This window comes from Branchiostoma floridae, chromosome 18 (assembly GCF_000003815.2).
Source record: "Branchiostoma floridae strain S238N-H82 chromosome 18, Bfl_VNyyK, whole genome shotgun sequence".
NCBI lineage: Eukaryota > Metazoa > Chordata > Leptocardii > Amphioxiformes > Branchiostomatidae > Branchiostoma > Branchiostoma floridae.
In genome coordinates this window covers 3804288-3821957 of record NC_049996.1, presented here as the reverse complement: position 1 = coordinate 3821957, position 17670 = coordinate 3804288, and the positions used below count along the sequence as shown (strand labels likewise).

At 39.6% G+C, this 17670-nt stretch overlaps 1 protein-coding gene across 12 annotated transcripts in view; it reads left to right on the top strand.

Moving 5' to 3' along the window:
• Window positions 1-17670, top strand: part of LOC118405718 (potassium voltage-gated channel subfamily H member 8-like) — a 163926-nt gene that overhangs the window by 116329 nt on the left and 29927 nt on the right. For all 12 annotated transcript variants that reach the window (XM_035805383.1, XM_035805384.1, XM_035805389.1 and 9 more), the window contains one exon: window positions 16406-16639. In XM_035805383.1, the coding sequence (XP_035661276.1) occupies window positions 16406-16639 (234 nt within the window). The remainder of the gene's footprint in view (window positions 1-16405; window positions 16640-17670) is intronic.

The window sequence follows — 17670 nt, the reverse complement described above, 5'->3', positions numbered from 1 at the left end:
TAAAAATAAACAGGTCATCTAAGGAGATGAAGAAGATATGCGTGATCGTCCATGTAAATCATCTGCTCTGTGGAACATGCATAATTCCTGGTTCTAATGATGAACGCTTCACTGTGTGGGTACCACAGGTCACCTCTGCTTCAGTCAGGCGAGGCCAATGAAAATTAGTTACAGGAGAAGTGGAACGAAATAATGTCATCGTAAGGACAGGAACAACTAGGATAATACTAGTCAAGACAATAAGTTTGTTTTTTTAAATATATTTATGTGCGTTTCATTGGACTTATAGTATTTAGGGGTGGGTACCGGTCCAGATCTAATTGTTTGTGAATGGCAAATGCTCAAAACGATGGGCCATTTCGCTACAAAGGAATCAGTTTGATGAGGTAACTTGTCTTCACGTAAACAATGCAAACTGCATCTGTTAGACAAAGTTTGACTGTAGAAACTTTGTAGAAATGACTATCAACTCTCTTTCTACTTCGCTCTTCTTTGAACAATAAGCATCAAAACACGTAAACGCATGCTGCCACACTGACGGTATAATCTGTTCATTTTCTAATCGGTCTAACATCTGGTGTACTGAATTTTAGCTTCGTTATTTTCCGGACCGAAACAACAAAAAGAAACGGTTCTGTTTAATCCCAAATAGTATTTCAATCAGCTTTGGTTTTTTGTTGGGACATTTTTTATTCACGATATGCCTACAGGTCACGTTTTATTGAGGCCATTTTTGAGGGTGTGACAAAATAAATAAATATAACATCATTAAAGTCCTAATAAATCAATAAACATACATGATTACAAATACACGGTACGAGACAAATGATAATGTTCGGTGTTTATATGTAGTACCAAAATTATAATTACCAGATATATCATTTCATTTTAATTCAAAAGCACCTAATGATAAAATCGATACATATCAATACAGCAAAAGGTCAACCTCTACAGAAAATAACTTTATGAACATAGAACAGAAATTAGGAAAAAAACAATGTGTACTTACGACATACAAAACTTAAAAGAAACTGGTATGATTTTGAAGGCTTTCTTTTTTCAGAAAAGAAAGAAACATACATTGTTTGTAGGCAAACTTTTACAGAATAAATACACACTTTTTTACACAGCCTTGCTTTATTCCTGGGTTTATTCAGCGAAGTCTGACCTGATAAAACTATTCACCGAAACCTGAGATAGGAACTGATCGTTGTTCAAACTATAACTGCTATAGAAATGCTGCTTGAGAAATGTGAAAGTGTCCAGAAAACTAGCCAATCTTTAAAGCAACTAGCCGTTATTCTAAAAATAACTCAATTTGAGCTCATCAAGGCATTGATCCGTGTAGCATATACGTCAGTTAATGGTCTAATTCAAAATGTCTAAAAAGAGCTGTGCTCAGTCAGAGTCGAGACAACCAAATACTTCACAAGATAATAGAACGAAAGGGCACTTATCCATGCGTATGAGAAACGCGCTGACAACGCAGCAACTCTAAAACTCCATCCACTTCACATCAATGCGGCTGATTGCAACTCCAGCTTCTTCAAATGGCAGACGGTGTTCAAGTAATCTTCTGAAGGATCTACGCGAAGGTCAAGACATCAGGATCCTAAATAGCCCGTGATATGGCTAACCGCTGTGACTTCTTATGTTCTTCCCCAGGCGTTAAAGCTTATCCTTTCCGAATATCCTTGAGGGATCACGTATACCGGCATAGATTGCCAAATTTACGTTGTAGATCCTTGTAAATGCACTACACAAGACTGTGCTGATTGGGCACCTCTACGAGAGTTTTTTGCCATTCATCTCTTACTCTAGAGAAAAATTTCGTTTTCAGGAGTCACCGATGGGACTTCAGTACTCTGAATCACTTCAAAAGTTCATCTGATAGGAGCGCAGGTTTTTTTTGGCATTATAGAAATCAGGCATTACACCTCAAACGTCTTATCATACAAATATGCTCCCACTCCCTGATAGTTGGATGGAAAGTTCTCAGCCAATCACGCAGCCGCATATGGTCAACTAGCAACGTGATTGGCTAGTGAGAGGATAAAACAAACATGCATAATGAGTATTGCCATGTTGAACTTGGGTCACCTAAACATCAATTGTTGTGGTTATGGTAAATATCTAGATGATGAATAGAGAGAATATTTTGGAAATATGCATGCCCCCCTCCCCCTCGTGTAACACATACACGCAAATACATATTGTTCCGTGTGAAACATTGACGGTATGCAAAGGTCCCCATCAGATAATTGCTAGATAAAGAGACACTGATAACATCGCATCGGCTTCCTGTGTGGGCACACCTGCGAAAAACCCAGTCTTCACACAATACCAGTAATTCTTATGGACCGTCCGTAATGTCGTGATAATAACGTTTGGATCTCGTCCAATCTTTAGTTGTCAGGAGACACAAAGGGTGAATAATGTCCCACTTTATCCTTGAGCCGTTAAACGATCTCTATCGGTACGCCTTGTCACAACTAGTTTTGCTGTCCCTTTCATGAGAAAGCAGGGATCGTTACGAAGTTTGGCTCTTATTTCATACACTTTAGTCTCTTTGTTGTTGTTTTTCACCTTGAGGTGACCTTTTGCACGTAGGTCAGCTAATCTCCAAGTAGATCTGTGCTATCCCAAATGTGCTCTATCACAGAAGCGCTTTGGGGATAGAAGCACTTTTGGGATGCAACACGATCCTGCGGTAGCATAAGATAGTATCAAAAGCTGCCAGAGGAGTGAAGCTAGCCCAGGAGTGTGTTTGGCTACCAGAGTGGCTGATTTTTGTTATTGGGTGGGCCGACTACTCACTCTTTGCAGCCAGGGTCTGAATTGCGAGGAGCTTACAATAGGCGGGGCTAAATCGCAAGGGTCTGGAGCGAGCTGCCATTCGGCGCCACTCAGGTGACCTCAATACGACTGTCGCAAGTGTCTGGAGCGAGCTGCCATTCGGCGCCACTCAGGTGACCTCAATACGACAGTAATTGCCCCAGGTGCGGCCAAGGTACTGTAGGTTTTGAACCACTCACACCGCACCATCGCACATGTGGCGGGTTCTTTAACGTGCCCGGGGCGTGGCTCTCCCCAGACATGGGACCTCCACTTAACGTCCTATCCGAGGGACGACTCATTTTCACTTCATTAAAGTGAGCAAAGTTCGTGTAAAGTGCCTTTCCCAAGGGCACAAGATCGGCAGCACGGCAGGCGGATTCGATCCGGCGACCTCTCGGTCACGAGGCGAACACAATACCACTGTGCTACGCGGCCCCACGCGTGCTTGATTAAGGTACATCCAAAAACATGGGACCCCCATTTTACGTCTCATCCAAAAGAAAGTGCAGCCCGAACCCTGATGTCCTGAACACTAGACTTGAACCTGGGTTACCAACTATTTGATACCAATTGAGACACAGGGACATCCCTCTCTCTACAGTTCAACCTTATTATTTTTTTTTTACTTTTTTTTTACATTTTATTCTTCATTCACAATGATACAATCAATGATACAATCAAGTATGCAAGTAACCATGGTAACAAACTTTAACAAAAATGATTACGCTAAATAGACATATACATATAACGAGCTATTATAGTTCACAACATGTCCCCTGACTTCAGTACTACACTAGTTCTGTCTGAAGAAAGAAGTGGCTAACAGAGTCCTGCAGAAGATAGGAATCAAGTTCATGGTAACCATAATGTAACGTAGTATCTCTTTACAATGAACGTTGGCACTAAAAAACTTAGCTCCCCTCCCATCGTAAAATGTAACAAGTAAGTGCTCACTAAGGAAGAACAAAAGTACTAAATGGCAAGCATCGAAATACAGATAAAAGCGGATACATCTGCAACTCAACAGTACCAGTCATATTGCCAGCTTATGGGCAAGGCAGCAGTTACTCAAGACTACAGTTCTACCTTGTTATCGAACAAGTCATCGATTTTCTGTTATGTTTTATCTTTACCTTTTAACGTTGCAACAACGGGTTGACTTCAGAAAAGTCCATAACCAGTAGTGCAATATTTTACGTCTATAAAAGCCTCTATGGTACAAAGGGCGGCGCAAATCTCCGTTTCTATAACCCTTGTGCCACACGGTCTAAGCTAAGGACGTAGCAACTGAGGCAGAGTCACTTTGTTGGTAAAGACACGTATTTTGCCCCTGTGTCGCATTTCAGTGTGACCGCAGGGGAAAAGTGTCAAAGAAATCTCTTTACTCGCTGACGACACTCCTAATATCACAAAGAAACCAAATCAAGAAAAATAAACTGAGACCTTTGGAACCTACCTTCGTTTAAGTGACGAATGGTAGTTATCTTTACAATACACGGTGCGCCTATCCCTGTAGAATCGTTGCGTTATGATCATATCAAAATTTATGGCCTTAAATTAAGCTACAATTCTAATAAGAAGTAGTTCCCAAACCTACTATATTTTCCTAAGTGGTTTTCATAAGGATGAATAAGACCTGTCAAGCTGAAAACGTGATATGAATAAAACTATAGAGAAGTAGACAGACATGCAAAATTCGACATTCAGTATAAGCCAGACCAGGGTTTTAAGTGCGCATGTGAATATAAGGTCAAAGGTCAAGCCTAAACATTTCTGTTTCTGTATGCAGGGAGCCTTAAAAAATGACCTTAGTTTTCAATGCTCATGTACAGTCGGAACTATGTATTAAGTTATTGTTGCCTAAGCTGAACGGTTTATGTTCTTCATTTAGACTCTTCTTAGTTTTAACAAGTTTATACATCCCATTCTGTAAATGAATTCCATTATGACATTTAAGAGTTTTGTTGCAGGGGGGGGGAGGGCAAAACCATTCTCGACTTTCCTCTTTACGTCTTACCAACCACTACCATAAAGAAATATTATTTAACACACATCAAAATAACTATTTTTTTTAGTAATAAGATATTTCTTTTGGGCTTGTATAATATCATTGTGTCAGCATGTACCACAGTATGGCATTCCGATAGGCTATAGAACAAGGTTAGGATTAGGAAAACATGTTTGTCCGCTGAGTATTCGCTAAAGCTCGTGTGTATTCGTCTTTGTCATGTAGGCTTTCACTGGAAATGAAGTGGGCGGTCTCCCGGGCAGGAATAGGTCGATACCCCCTAGCAATGGATTATTGCCCCGTCACAATAAATTAGCAATCTGTTGGCAAAGATAAACGGCACTCATGGTTGACTGTAAATCTTACTCCTCGGGTTAAACGTGTAGGAATCGAACCCGCGACCTCTCGATCTTGTGCGTAGTAGCCTAAACACTCGTACCATTCGACGTTGGATTCATGACCACACGTTGTGTGCTTTGCAAAGCCACTTTACACGACCTTCCTAGACACATACACAATACTGACAAAAGGTAAAGACTTTTCCTTAACTCTCCGACCGAAGTCAGGTAACCATTTTTACACCTTGGTGAAGTGAAGAAGATTGTGTAAAGTGCCTTTCCCAAGGGCAAAACGTCGGGGGCATGGCGAATCGCGGCTAGTGAGATGCTTACAGCTTAAAAAGACCACACCTTTTTGGATAGACTACTATAAAAAAGATATTGAAACTGGTAGTTTTAAAACAGCCAAATGAATGCACAGGAGTATTTTATTTCCATCCTAAAAAAGATTTACAATTTGCAATGCTGGTAGGCTAATGTGGCGAAACGACCTTTGCCTTGTTGCGAAACAACTTACTTTTAGGCGAAATGACGTTGGCGAACTAACATTGTGGTGAAACTACCTGTTACCCAAAATGACTTTTTCCTACGACTATAACTAACGTAGGGATAATACCTTCTAAGTGTATGCCATGAAAACGCAATACCTTCATAGTGTATGTCAGAAGTGTGATAACAAAGAAAAGCCATACATAACCACTATGAAAATGTTCAAACCTGTAGTGATAAAACTTAGCTAATTTACTCACTCCACAACACGTGAGTACGGGGTTTACATTTGATAGACGAGGTCACAAAGACTTTGATAAACAGGCTACTTCTAAGTCAATTTTATCATTAGGAGCTTCGAGCGAAAGCCGAAATTAAAGATGGTATCTTTACCTTGTTGCTTTGGCATGTACAGCCTCTTTAAGTCACGTGCAGCAAGATCTACTTTAGATAAACCTTTACAAGACTATGGCAAGCGTTAGCGGCTTAAGACTGCAAACGTACATGTTGTAATATGCTTTTGTATATTTTTTAGCCGTGAATATCCATATAAGACCATTAGGCCATAGCGAGTAAATGCTATGGATGTCATCAGCGCGCATTGATTTTTGACTTTCAACAAAAAAGTACCATAAAGGGGGGGGGGGGTGCTTATCGTGTGGAAGTCTTGTGTAGTGTTGTGGTATCATTGGGCATAGTTGTGGAAGTGACAATAGCGTGGTAGTCACGATTGCCTAACTGCCTACCAAAATGCCTACATCAGGGACTGGCCCCTTGCTCCTCTCCATTAGAAGTCTCCAGATTGCACGGTCCTTTGCATTTGTCTCCGCGAACTTGATGTTCCGTCCAATATCCTTTGCAATTTGATCCATCCAGCGCTTCGGGGATCTACCCCGTGGTCTTGGCTTTTGGAAATCCTGGTAGTAGGCTTTGAGGACTAATGTGTTTGGTGTTCTGTGTAAAACTTTACTGGAATACTTGGTAGTCACGATTGTACTTGTAGAAATGAAAGGTCCGAGGTAGCATTGGGTGTAGTTGCGGAAGCAACTATAGCTAGTGCAGCATCGTTGACAGCAGTTGTAAAAGTACGTGAAACTGGTATTTTAGCATAGGTGTAAAAGGGAAAATATCCCTCGTGAACAGTTTCAATATTTTGTCAGGACACGAATAACAAAATACCAGGACAGTTCTTCTTCACAGAGCAGCATAGGCGCCGCTGTTTATTTGTAAATATTTTGCGTTTGGGATCGCATCTGTTAGCAGCGACACCTATGCTGCAATACAATGTGAACCGGGTATCTCAAATTTCACTAAATAAAACCCTTGTTTGCGTACAAAGCATTTTATTATTCAGAACCAGTTTGGTAGTCGTATAAGCGACAATAGTGTTTGTTTTCTTTCTTTTTCTTTCTCTCACATTGAATTTGGATTTGGAGTCTGTATATGATGTCTTCCATAAAATTGATTTACTGTAGCTAAATCATATTCTCTTCACTAGTCCTTATGTGACCTCATAAAAGTGTTTATCTGGCAATAAACATTGGATATAATGTTAGATGCATCTAAGCATGTCATTGCCCGTAAGGGGGGATTTTGGTCCTCCTTTGTAGCTTAAAAATAGACATACTTCAAGCGTTATGTTATCTCTCGGTTCAAGTGCAATTTTATTGCAACTTTATTGGGGTCTGACACCGTGTACATGACTTGAATGTAATTACATCTGCTGAGGTAGGCAACATAGAATAATAGAGAATTCATAACTATGGACTGTAATAGTAAGTTACTAAGGGAACAAGAGTCCGTAGCACACAAACCTCTCAGTAGTAAATATGGCGTTTGCAGCATTGGTTTTGTTTCTATTTATGTCCATGTAGCTATCTAGTTTAGCTACTTATGGTTTATTGCGCAACAATTGCATTCGAGACAATGTATGACAATTTGTAGATAATAACTTGTTATATTACAACAATTTTAGTTACAACAATACAAGTGGACTATATTGAGTGAAATCTACGGTAGGCTACAAAGGGAACTATCATACCTGATCAAGGACCTTCTTTCAACCTCCTTGACCTGATTGAGTATTTCCAAGGAGGTTGAAAAAAGGAATTTAGAAATTTCTATGCTACTTTGAGACTTCCATTTGTAAGAAAAGCGACCACCCAGAGCCTAACCTCTGCTTTGAGAAAAGTTTTTAGCACCTACCAGCGAAAGCTTCAATAACGCCAGCAAACGCAAGTTATGGACTGTACAACATCTTCAAGATAGGGGTGCCCAACCATAGATATTGCAGCCCCTAAAAATACTGCTACGGTGCAAAAAATCACCCTACACCATCAATACAACTATAATTACAGATATGCAGAAATTAAAAAAAACAACGAATCTTTGCAATGTTTTTAGTTATACCTGCACAGACAAGAACACACAGACAAATACAATACTCCAATCTGAGGTCACTGAATCCCTTTACGGAGTAACAAGCTCATCTCGAAGGACGTTACGCCAGGCAAAGTCCTCAGAATCTAGTCTATGCGTGTCACGAAAGTGTCTGAAACGAGACATCACGAAATCATTCAAGTATTCTCCAAGGTATCAGACATGAGACATAGACAGACACATCCAGTCTCCAAGGCTTTTAGATAAGAGCAAATTCGCGGAACTAATTACGTTTATCTAGTAGAATCTGATGGCTATGGACATATGATGAAAATTTATAAGCGAAAGCATTTTAGATATCTATAACAGGAGATCGTGTGAGGTGATATAGTATTCAATGATATGTTTTACCACAATATTGTTACAATATTTCGTTTTGTAGCAAAAAAATGGACCGTTGACAGTGATTTATTGCTGTACTCTCCGACCATATTGTCTCTGCCAAAGACAATTTATAAAGGGGGGAGGGGGGTACTCGTGACTGTAAAGGGACAATTCGGGACATGAAGGACCGCCCATTTTCACGTGACGTCACTACATCCGTCGCCATCTTGGTGTCCCTGTTTGAACTTTAATGACTCATACCTCAAGCGTGTCGGACATGCGAAAATATTTTGGAACTCTCAATAATTAATAATGAATGTGTATTAACAAAATAGAGATTATATAAAGAGTACTTAAATTTTGCCTGTAAACCACGAATATGCTGTGAGCAATGATGTGTGGAATGCAAATGATGCCACCATCATGACAGTCGAGTAAGTACCTGTCTACTGTATTCATATCATAAGTGAGTAAAATGCTGTTTAAATAACGTACTAAGTACAGAGACGTAATTTGCCCCAATTCAGGCCGAACTTTTGGGGTCAACCCTGGAGGAGGTGTGGGGGGGGGGGAGGGTGGGTGTCTTTAATACACATGTAGATACGGTTTAAAGGCTCTGCTTTTATCAAATAAACACCTCTAAATTCACTGAGTAATACCATGTACTACTTCCTAAGAAACTCGTAAAACACCACTTATTTTTAGTGCGTGGTACTGAACTGATTTATTCCTAAGAAGTATGCAATAAAACAAGGATGACATGAAATGGAATTACATTTTATTGACATTCCCTCGCTGACAGCTAAAATACAGTGAATCATAGAATATGAGGAGATGTTTTCTGACAAAGTCTATTAGAACAGCCGGTTATAATATATATAAATATAAAATATAATAGCAAAGAATTTCGAAAGTCTTATAAAATCCCTACAGTATAACATGAGGCATCACTTGACCTGAAAAGATGATTGCTTGGAAGCTTGCTTGCTAAAATATCACAAGGTTCTTACTTTATAACTCAGGCATATACACAGACACAGTCGAAGCTTCGGTGACTGTCTGTCACCTTTATAATGACAATACTGATTAGTTCTATTTTGCACTGCAGCTAGGTGTCGCTGCTAACGATGCGGTCCCAAACATTGCAAAACACACGTTTGTTTGTTTTTTGTGTTAGTAGCAATAAACAATAGTAAAGTATTTCCATATCTACAAAGATGAATACCTGCCGAAAGTACAGCTATTACTGTACATAAATATTGTTTCAACTTAAAAGTTCATCTGTGTTGTCATTCTTGAACTATTTTAACTGTTTTAACTGGACTCAAATTTTCGACCGACCGGTATTCTGTGCATTTGATGACAAAGACTGGTGCTGTTCAGTCGAAAATTTGGCTGCGTTCAAGTATTTATCGTTTATATATTTGTTCATCCGTTGACCTTTATGCCTGGTGAAATTATTAACAGAGACTTGCTTCGGCTTTTATAGAGAGAATAACATGCACAAAGTCAATGTCAGATTCATAAATCTACAGGAAGGCTGCTATATTGTAGCAAAGTACACGGTCAGCCCTCAATCCACTCCATATATCTCACCCTCCATCCCGCAAAATATGAGAATGTCATAAAGCTGTAAAATTGATTTTGTGTCTTCTCTGACATTTTTCATAACCATGTTGTTCCAATTTCCTTAATGCAGGGATTGACATACTACCAGGGTATACTAATTTCATATAAAAAGGATTTATCTACGTTCGATATTATGGTATCTGTATTGGGGCGGCTTGGGCCTTAGAAAATAATTCCAGTTGCCCGACCGATTCTATAAAAACTTGCCGAACCTCGCCTCTTTTTATTGACTGTCGATTTTACACGCACTACATTACAATACCTTAGGCCACAGCAAGTAAATTCTATGCATGACATCCTTTGCAGAGTGCTAAAATAATAATAAAAAACTTAGCACTTTTACAACTATCCAACAATTATAATTCTGCAACTATAATCATGGCTACCTCCCTAGTGTCCTTTCTACAAGTATGAGTATTAGGCTACAACACAACATGTTTGCCTATTTCGGTTTATCTGACCATCCCCGAAGACGGAAAAAATTCTTTTTTTTTTCTGAAATCAGGCAAAAATTAATTAATGAGTGAGCTGATATCATCCGTAAGCTTTACATTGCTGTGGCCTTACAATGAATAACGCGATTTTCTGCGAATTCTCACAATGAATTGAGGTATCTACAACTTGTCAAATTCCTACTGGCAGTACTGACTTGTTATATTCCGGACTGCAGCTAGGTGTCGCTGCTCACAATGCGGTCACAAGCGGAATGTTTGTCACATACACACGTTAAAGGAAACCTTATGTATTAAGGTCACAAAAATATTTGACATAGAAAACACAACAAGCAAAAGCTTTTAGGGCCTGCATGTACTTCTAACCTCCTACGCAAATGAACTCTTGCAGTGCAAGCTCGACCCTACTCCACAATTTATTTGTAACTTCCTGACACTACGAAGTGATGGAAGCTTTCTAAGACTACTGCCCACAAGTTCCGACACTCTAGCCCAAGCTACGTGTATATCGTAATGGCATTTACAATACCGCGAAGATTGTATAAAACCTACATGTATGCATGTAAATGTGTGCGAATACATGTAGTCACACCACTTAAGAGTTTGACATGTTTGCTAGACACTCGACCATTAAGTCAATTTGTTGATTCACAGCAATTTCTGAAATTTAGGAAGCTGGGTGTATTTGTATGAATCATGACTTAATAAAGAAAAGAATGATATAAATATATGATGTGAAAGCCAATAACTAACACAAACCTAACAAATTTAACTCGTCTATTAATTCCTTACAGCTCTTGATAAACCAACTCTAACGAAACATAACGTTACAGCTAGCTACATTTATGCGCTAGAGTAGCCTAAACGTATATATGCACATATAAATCATACTATTGTTCCATTGTTACATGTATATGATTATTACCATGTGACCTGTACTTAGCCCAGTGGAGCAAAAATGTCTTTATCTACATCATATCAATGAAATACGTTTAGACTCTGTATAAGATTTTGAACTCCTCAGCTGTCGCCTTCTTAGCAGAATTGGGGTAGTAAAAACAAAGACGTAGTCTTATTTGTTACAACTATTGGTCATGTGCTATACTTCTAACAACCAAACCGCACGCACTCCGGATATGCTTTTGGCACATATACATACAACCTCTTTTCGTAGTAGCGATCGACAGAAAAGAAACCATTACTGTAGCATTAGTACGGTAACCTTTTGGCCTTCATTGCAAGCCTTACAACTTTATGCGGAAATTTCGTGATATGCCAAGCAAACGGTCGGTGACTTTTCACCAAAATAACTTTATATTACCATTTCAGTGCAAACCGCTTATTCCATCTTACTTGATGGAAGACTATTAAACAGTACATTATGAGCTCACTTTGGCTGATGTGGCTTTGCAAAAGACCTGACTCAGCTTACAGAAGTGATTCGTACTTCGGTCACAATCGGAAAAAGGTTACTGTCGGATATATCACGTGGTATTTTATGCACTTTGGGGCGTGACCCCGACATGGCCCCGTAGGCACACGAGAACGGGTAGCTTCAGGTAACAAAATGGATCTTGTAAAAGACAACATAAGACACAGAACTGATTATCATAATCTGTGTATATATTTTTTATAAACACTTTTACCATTCGTCGAAGAAGATTAGAAATCCAGATAATAAGATGCGCCAAAAAGCAGTTACTCTAGCGACTGGATATGATTTTGGAAACGGTCAGACGTTTCAGACAACCGTCCGGTGTCTTTGTCAGTCGAAAGCAAAGTTTGGAAAGGTAACTGTAGCATAAGCTAGCCTACCACGTCTCGAAAAATCCACCTTGGAAAGGGTAGTCAAGTCGTGCGGCGTTATGGTAATGATTTATGATGACACGTGACATGTAAGATAACACTATTCGAGACTAACTTTTAACCCTATCGAGACTAGGGGGGAGGGGGGGCTAAAAGTGCCTGCGCCAACTTTGACGTCGTATAGCACCCGAACGGCTTGTGCTAGGACAACCAAACTTGGTGAATTTTCCTAAAATATTGTTGGCAACAATTTACAACAAATAGAGTAAGTTTATAATTCTTCGTGTTGCCATGGCAACGGGTTTCTGAAATGCAAACTTTCCAAAAATCACTATTTTTGGTTTAAACAATTGGATTTTAAGATTTTCTTGCTAAACTTAACTTCTTTTCATATATCTTTAAAATCTAACACATCGTAGTTAAACATTTATAATTAAATATTCATTAATTGTGCTAATGTGATATAACGACAAAGCTGTGCTTAAATGTCAGAGTATGCTTGGTTCTTCCGCCAAAAATCTTACCCTAAGCGCCTTTAAAAGAAAATGAAGTAGTTGTTTGTGTACCTAGATTCAGATCACCATGTAATTACGAAGGCGACATGTCATTAACGATAAGCGATGAGTGTCTGTGCCTCTGGTGATTCAGATGATTTCTTTATCAAATATGGAAGTCAATCAGTGTCGTGAATGAGTAATCTATGGAGTCATTGCAATGTTATTTATGGAGTTCTTGCCCATGGCTATACTCATTTATAGATAAGTAGCTGTCAAAAATATTCACTGATGATTCAAACAGTATCGCTTGACTCAAGCTTTTCTCGCTTGGCTCGAGATTATTACAGGTTTGCGATAAATAAGCGAGATCTGTATTGGTTTAGCACGTGTCCTTGGGTGCCGCCATTTTGTTTCCTACGGGTGTGGAGTATGATGGGAAGGGGCGTCACCATTTTCAGGTGTTAATTTTCAATTGGAATGTTATGAGCGTGTTGATGCGGTTTTATTATGACCTGTTTGCGATATAGAGTAAAGTAATACAAATATATGTTTCCATAAATAAGTCGCTAAAAGATAAAAGATAGGAACTGAAATACCATCGCTTGAAAGTCTTTTCAAGACTGTAAAAGTTGGTAAAGATGACTATGGTGTCTACTGTGCTTCGCTGTTGTTATTTACCTAGACCGGTAACCCCGAAAACGTGTGAATGACTGATCGTACAATTAGTTTATTTCCCAATCGGTCCAACATCCGGTCCACCAGTTTTTTTAACAGGTCCGGTTTTTCTGGGCAGGTTCAATGGGAAAAACCGGTTTTGTACCGATACACTGCACTGGTACCCACCTCTAGTCAACTCTAATATTTTCGCCTGGTATCATAAGACCGTCATAAAACGGTCAGAAAGGCCTTCTGAAGAACGCTCGGATATCTGAAAAGTGCTCACCTCAGTGACTACTGATGTTTGTTGTAATGAAATTGATTTCTTTTAAGTCACTGATTCTTTAAAGCGGCAGAATGCATGATAAGGATTGACATTTATCAAATGCTGCCTAGTCAAGAATAAGAGTGTGAACAGAAACGTTCACTTATCCTATGTATTCTTGAAGGTATGTTGTCATCAAAGGATCTAGGACAATTCTATTTTGCACTGTTAGCAAAAGTTCAACACTTACTGAAAAGACAGCAGCCGTGGTGCCAAAATATCTACGGAGAAGAAAAAAATGTTTCGTACCAAAGCAAAGTTTGCGGAACTACCCCTACTACGAACCATCGTCAATATGAATATTTAAAGCGCATACTATTCCTGGTACGATTTTCAAACAAGGACAAAACTTCTAAATTTAGTACAAACCAAGGTCTATAAGATCGCAGGGAGTCTTGATTCTTCGAAAAACTGATTACAGAAAAATGGCTTTGGGATAACGATTGTCAATTTCTGAGTCAGCCCACATGACGTCTTTACTGTCCTTTGAGAGTTGTCAGAAGGATTGTGTATCATCAGGCGAGACATCTTCGTTAAAAACAGATGGTGTGATATCGATTTTGTGTCTTTGGTAAGACAAACCATCTAAACTGTCCTGACGAGGGTCTCACGGCGCTCTAGTCCAATAGAGTGGTGTCCCGTACGACAGAGCTATTTGACAAAGTTGTTGTTGTTGTTGTCCACCTTGTTTTGCCTTGTGGCACGTAGGGTAGGAAGTAGTTAAAACTGTTTCAGTAGCAGGGTATACATGTATTTGTACAGGGAGGGGGTGCTGGCCCTTCCTCCTTAACGTGCTTGAGGCACATCCTAAAACGCGGTACCATCTTTGACAACTTTCTTAGTTATTTTGCCATTGTGCTAAAAACAGTCACTGTGCGAAAGGGTGTGATTTCCGGACAAAGTCGGAATTGACATATTTTTGGACATGATAAGATGCATTAGATTTTGTCCAGATATTGTCTGGATATATCCGGAAATGTTCCCCATCCGAATGTATACAAACATAGAAACGTCCAGAAATCACACCCTTTCGCACAGTGAGTCACTGAGACATCTTTATACGCTTATAGGGTTTTTCTAAATACTTGCAATTGTTTATACTTACTTATAATGTTTTTAGTATACCCGTAGAATATGTACGAATGAAATTGCACTATACTCCATAACAAACGACACTATTTTCTGTGTCCGTCCCCCCCCCCCCAAAAAAAACATTTTTTCGACCATATAATAAACCGTTCAAAGAATCTGCAAATTTAGTAAATATATGATGTAAAGGGTAAAAATATCGGTAAAGGGATACCGATATATATGTTCAGATGTCAAAGAACAAAAAGAAAGAATGTAGTATTTACCTAATGTACAGTACTCTGTGTAGTTGGTCTTTTGTTAAACCTTCCCGCCACGTTTTTATTTTCTATTTGCATGCTCGCATCAGTTTCGGATTTTCAGATGATATTATCCATATAATTAAATCAAAATGGCCTACAACACTAAGTACCATGTTCACCCGTAACTGTGCTCAAGTAATTCCCAAGAAACAGTAAATAACACAAATCAGAGACTACAAACTTTCACCACGCTAACCAATCGATAAAACCAATTGCTTTGCTCGTATTGACCAATGAAGCGGGACATAGCGCCACACGCACAATATGTTCCCAAATTACACACTGCCAAAATGCTGACCGCCGATTTTCCGAAACATTTCACGATCGAATATCGGGCTAGTTTTACTGTGGTGTCAGTTAATGGTGCGCGTTATTGGCTTGAGCGCAGCCTCCAATAAGTCTCCATAGTAAGTTATATTTTATGTAAGGATACGTCTAGAAACATAGTCTCTACCAGACCATACTCTGACTGTAGCAATGATAATGGTAATTCATGTTCGCCATTTTGTTTGGAGGTTATTTTGTAGAGTTTTGGGGCTAGCGAGTGCCGAATATGTCAGACGAGCTTCGCAGGTGAGATAGACTTCTTAGTGTGTCCTGGGCCATGCGACCCTTGGATTTCTTTAGAAATCATCGATACGAAAGACATTTCTTGCATTTTTGAGAGTATTTCAAAGTAAAGACAAGTATAGTACATGGGATTATCGATTAGTAACCGACGAATCAAGTGGTTAGAGACAACAATAGAAACAGTAAGGAACAAAATGGAGCCTGTCGATAAAAGCGCTGTCAAAGCAGTATTCATTAATTATTATTTTCGGTACCATAGCATTTGCCTAAAGGGTTAAATGTGACGCTTCTTTAGTAAAGAATATAACAGGAAATCACTTTCCGTATGTTTACAGAAATCTACTATTTATAACACAGAGGCTACTATAAAACGACTTTCAACATGACAACAAGATTCATTAAGGTGTAAATTTCTCAGAACATGTGAGCGACGCTAGCGCTGGTTGTTAGCCTATAGCGTCCCCCGTCTCGGCTGAATAGAGTTCGGTTGGCCTTGATGTAGAATTATTTATCCCTTTTCTTTCCATGATGTTTTATTATCAGTTTTCCCATTATGTTTTATACCAAAATAGGTGAAGGTAATGCTAATATTATGAATATGATAGAATCATGCTAATAGGTATGTTTTCGTCGTTTTTACAGACAGCAATTTTGTGCTGGGGAACGCTCAGGTGGCCAATGTGTACCCCATCGTCTACTGCTCCGATGGGTTCTGCGAGCTCACGGGGTTCGCGAGGGCGGAGGTCATGCAGAAGGGCTGCGCCTGCAAGTTCCTGTACGGCAACGAGACCAGCGAGATCCAGATTAGTCAGATCGAAAGCGCCTTGGAAGAGAAAGATGAGTTCAAGACGGAAGTCATGTTTTACAAAAAGAACGGTATGTGCTTTCTTGTTTTGTTTTGTTTCTCTTAAGCCGGGTTCACACGTGCGTATATAATCAAGTCCGTATGATGTCCGTACGAAATTCTAAGCCTCTGCCAAACTCTACAGACACCGTAAAAAACGGAAAGTTGACAGAAAGTTGACAGATGTAGACACATAACATGCCAGTGGCGTTAGCTGTCCAAAGAGTATAGTTTGCGACCCAGCTAACTCGTCTGGCGAGTTATACGTCTATAGTTGTCCAATTTCAATCATTTTCCAGCAACCTGTGGAGTCTAGTAGGGGTTAGGACTTACGGACTTGAATATATAAACACGTATGTACTCACATTTAGTCTTTATTGTCCGCGTCGTTCAGTGGCCTGTGCACCCTCGATTAGATCTTTCACGTCTGGTTCAAATTCTATAAAGCCAGCTTCTTCGGTCTGGGTACCACTATAAAGGAGTCGCATCGTCAATTCAGATGTGTATGTTAAGCAACCACCCCCTCCCCCCACCCCGTTTGGGGGAGTTCCCGAATAATCACAGATCTGTACATTAAAAAAAACACTTATTTTTATAAATTGTGCAATGTACGATTGTTTTGTAAGGCTATAGCGAGTCATAGCTGGGGAAGGAGTTTCACAGGCCCTTGCGGTGGGGTGGCGTATTAAACTCCTCTGCCAGCTAAACTCCTTCACCAGCTTGTGATACTATCTTACGCCACCGCAAGATCTGCTTAGAGATTATGACCGTCACGTTGGACTCTTAAGCGTTCTCGTGGTGTGGCTTTTCTCACATCTCTGTCCTATCCTACGGACGTCCCTAGCGTCACTGCTTGACATATACCAGCGACTGGTCTATCACGATTCTGGCAGCTGTAAATGTTACCACCTGGTTTATCTCATATTGGAACGCTTTTGAAAGTTGACAACCTTTAAAAGTTACCATTACCTTTCTACACTCATCACGTTTCTAGAATGAGCGCAGGTGGATTTTAGAAGAGCTGCTCATTTGCGGTTATGCCAAAGATGTTAACAGAAAACTA